The sequence below is a fragment of the Sinocyclocheilus rhinocerous genome, unplaced genomic scaffold (assembly GCF_001515625.1).
Source record: "Sinocyclocheilus rhinocerous isolate Xijiao unplaced genomic scaffold, SAMN03320098_v1.1 scaffold469, whole genome shotgun sequence".
NCBI classification, from domain to species: Eukaryota; Metazoa; Chordata; class Actinopteri; order Cypriniformes; family Cyprinidae; genus Sinocyclocheilus; species Sinocyclocheilus rhinocerous.
The window spans coordinates 977,719-981,955 of record NW_015636034.1 but is presented as its reverse complement, the minus strand read 5'-3'; the positions used below and the strand labels follow the sequence as shown (position 1 = coordinate 981,955).

The 4,237-nt window shown below is 36.1% G+C and overlaps 1 protein-coding gene across 1 annotated transcript in view; it reads right to left on the bottom strand.

Annotated features, from left to right (window-relative positions):
* LOC107747574 (uncharacterized protein KIAA1109-like) overlaps positions 1–4,237 on the bottom strand; it is a 66,110-nt gene that overhangs the window by 38,289 nt on the left and 23,584 nt on the right. The window contains 9 exon segments of the mRNA XM_016562163.1: positions 1,403–1,554; positions 1,664–1,875; positions 1,960–2,181; positions 2,438–2,622; positions 2,741–2,862; positions 2,967–3,113; positions 3,195–3,315; positions 3,591–3,764; positions 3,850–3,920. Of these exon segments, the coding sequence (XP_016417649.1) occupies positions 1,403–1,554; positions 1,664–1,875; positions 1,960–2,181; positions 2,438–2,622; positions 2,741–2,862; positions 2,967–3,113; positions 3,195–3,315; positions 3,591–3,764; positions 3,850–3,920 (1,406 nt within the window).

Genomic DNA, 4,237 nt, shown 5'->3' with positions numbered 1-4,237 from the left:
TATATATATATATATATATATATAGTTATTTTATATATTTTAAATAACTTATTAACGTGCTTATACTTTTATTATTTATTATTATTTTATTTAACTATTGTAATTGTATTTTTTATTGTAAATTTCTTTTTTATTTTTATTATAACTTGCATTCTGTAAGTGAACGTCGCTTTATTGTGCCATCCCAAAGAGGCACAAAATCACTTTCACGGACTTTTAAATTAAACGTTCCCTCCTGGTGGAATGACCTGCCCAACTCAATCGGAGCAGCTGAGTCCTTAATCATCTTCAAGTATCTAAAAACACATCTCTTCCATCTTTACTTGACCCTCTACCTCTAGCACTCTCTATTCTAATTCTATTTTTATCAAAAAAAAATTTTTTAATAAAAATAAATGACCCTTTAAGATTTATTATAATGGGTTTATGTGAAGATTGTTTTAAGTTCACTTAAATCAGAAGTAATTTTTTAAAAGTCTAATAAATGTTAAAATTGATAGTTCTCAATTACACTGTAATGTTGAGGGGGAAAACAATTTTATAGAGACATCAAAAAAAAAGACCTCTAACACTAGCTTTCTCTATTCTATGCGTTTTGTTTTTATCTATTATATAATTAACAACAACAAAAAACTTGCTACGTGTGCTGCGTAGCGCTGTGTAGCGCATAGCACTTGCTTATCATTGCTCTTTCGTTGATTGTGATTGCTTCCATTGTCCTCATTTGTAAGTCGCTTTGGATAAAAGCGTCTGCTAAATGACTAAATATATAAATTGTGTACATTTTATTTACAATCATTAAATTTATTAATTTATTTTATCTGCCATAGGTCACTCTGCATTCTTGGAAAAAAATATACATTATAATTTTTTATAAAATTTTATGTAATGTTATGTAATGTAATGTTAAATGACCCTTTAAGACTTCCACTCTATTTGTTTTCTAACTGCTTGTTTTTTATAAAAAAAGACCTCTAACACTAGCTTTCTCTATTCTATGCGTTTTGTTTTTATCTATTATATAATTAACAACAACAAAAAACTTGCTACGTGTGCTGCGTAGCGCTGTGTAGCGCATAGCACTTGCTTATCATTGCTCTTTTGTTGATTCTGATTGCTTCCATTGTCCTCATTTGTAAGTCGCTTTGGATAAAAGCGTCTGCTAAATGACTAAATATATAAATTTTGTGTACATTTTATTTACAATCATTAAATTTATTAATTTATTTTATCTGCCATAGGTCACTCTGCTTTCTTGGAAAAAAATATACATTATAATTTTTTATAAAATTTTATGTAATGTTATGTAATGTAATGTTAATGTTAATAATGTTTTATTTATTTTTTTACTGAAAAACAAGATGAAAATGATTATGAAGTTGATTTGCATTTATGTGTGTACCTTGACATGGTTGGAGCATGAGAACGGATGTTGGTTGGTGCAGCAAAGCTGAACCAGATCTCCTTTATCGTCAGCTTCATACTGCTGGAGTCAGGAGGAGGCGGCAAGAGGGGCAAGTCCTTTTTCAGATCATCTGACTCCACTCCCTCATCCTGCACAGACAAACATGAGTGAAAAATAATACGAGAAACAAAGACCCAAACAAAACTTACAAGATCTCAAACGGCCATTAACTATACATGAACAACAACATATGAGAACCTGTTCGTCAGAGTCTGAATTGTTGTTGGGTTCAGAAGCAGGGCTCTGCGCATCATTGGGCAGGTTATCATCAGATACATCAGTGCTGTAGCCACTTCCTGTCTGAGAACCACTAGAACCGTTTGATTTTGAGACTCCGTCCCGGACACCGCTGTCGGCCCCGCCCATCACCCCAAAAGCACTGTAGAGCACGGCTCCTGACTGCCGCCCACCTGAGTGGAAGAGTCAGACATGCATTTCACACTCCTGAAATACAAATGTTTAATGCTATCTGAAATTCAACACGTGTATAATACCTTTGACAGTGAGGTTCTCAATCCCACATTCAAACATAATCCAACCCCATTTCTCAGGACTGGCGCCAGAGCGAGTGTGGTCAGGGGTGTGTCCTGGTACATGTTCAGTGGAGATAGAGGGCTCGGTCTCATCCACTAAAACAAAGTCATCAGCTTCCTCCAAACTGAAGAGAACCTTGGACTTCTCAAATGGAATGGCAGTGATGGCACAAGCTCCAAGGTCTGTTACAAACAACAAACAAATATTGCACAAACATAATTACGATTCCAAATAGCACTCCAGGAAAACAAAACAATACAATACGATACAATAAAAAATAAAGCCAATTAATATTTTGTTCAATTAAATATCATCTGAACTTAACTAAATAAAACAGTAATTCCATGTGGTAGGAGATTTCAGTATTCCAATCCCAGTATTCTCAAGAGGCGCATAATAAATAAACATATGGATATAAATTTGAGTGTATGTGTGTACCTGAGGAGTCCAGGCCACGAAGTTGGCTGTGTATGCGGTGTATGTTGAGTCTGGCTGCGATCTCCTTGCCCTTCTCAATCCCAGCATTAGAGCGGAGAGAACCGCTGGACTGAGGTGCCATCTTAGATGCAGATGAAAACTTCTCCATCATAACAGAGGGCTTTTCTGTGTCCTCCACTATGCCCCTACACATCACAAATTAACAGTCAGGGCACAAAAAAAGGCAAAATTATAATAATAAAAAAGAAAATAATAATAATATTACATTTTATTATATTATATTATTTGGACGTTTGCAATTACCTATTCATGCGCAACTGAGTAGCAATCCTGTCAAAACACAAGGCCACTAGAGAGACGTGTGTGACACTCTTATTGGATGGTGAACCTTCTTCTACAGACGCCTGAAGTACACAAAGGTTCACCTGCAGACACATGCACATACAATTACTTTCACCATATTTACATGACAAGATTTGTCTCTTTCATATATACACACACACACACACATACACACATAAAAAGGTACCTTTGGGACAGTCACATTAGCTTGCAAACCCTTTATCTTCACATTGTCAGGTTTGATTGACAGATCTGTTTGTCCATGCGATGTGCTCAGAGACCCAGGGGTGGTTCCCTCTGTTTTAGATATTTTGTGCTCTGGCTTCGCTGTGCTCTGGAAAACACCACATTCATCATGATCACATTAAGGTCTGAGTGTGCGGTCACGTCTCTGTGTGTTGTATCGATTACTTACAGACTCAGAGACAGTGGATTTGCTGATCTGATACACTTCATTAAGCACTTTCCCATGCAGGTCATCCAGGATTGATGCAGGGTGGCGAATACTGGCAATGTGAACCATCGACTCAATGTACCTGGAACAAAAGACAAAGAGAATTTCACAAACACTGTGGCAGTTATGAAAGACCACATTAAATCTCTTGATGAGAACATTTTTCTTTCTGTTTCCTATGTTAGAAGATATATTGAAAGGCTTGATTGTTCCTTTTTCTGATCAAATGCCTAATTTAGTGCATTTTTAGGAGTGCACTAACAAATAAATGATCTGAATGCTAACAGACTAAAAGTCAAAATTTTGTTGTCATGGCACCACAAGGTGGGTGAGGTGAGAGTTGCTGTGATGTCTGACCTGTCTAGTGCTTCAGCTACTAAAGGAGTCATAACCACATTGACTGCCCCTTTGACCTCTACAATGGCTGTGGTTCTCGTCTGGGCAAGAGGCTGATCAACAGTCCAGTCCTCTGTCACTGTGTCCTCATCCGTGTTGTCCACTGCCTGCTTGTCAAGTGGTGCGTAAGGTGTGCTGCAGATACACAAATACACATCAAAATGCATGCTTCATGATACTGAAACAACCACTGTTGATTTGTTATGATTTCTCGTTTTACCTGTTTATATCGCCCATGAGCTGAACTCCTCTGTCCAATAGCGAGGTGGCAGACAAACCACCCTTCACCATCTGTAAAAGAGCACAAATACAATTATCAACAACAAATAATGAATGAACAAGCAACATTCTTACACTAACACAACATGTCCAGGTCATATTTTACCCAAAAGTAACTCTCTACATAGAGAAAAATCTCATGACAATTAAGCAAACCCTCAGTAGCCTAATGTAATATAAAAATACAAATGCATCCTCAAACTGTACATTTTATTATATATGTCCATACATCTATAAATGAACAGTGTTATATTAATATTATTTGTAATTATTAATCATATGAATGATAATTTATTACTTATTAATACTATTTATGAAAATTATATATA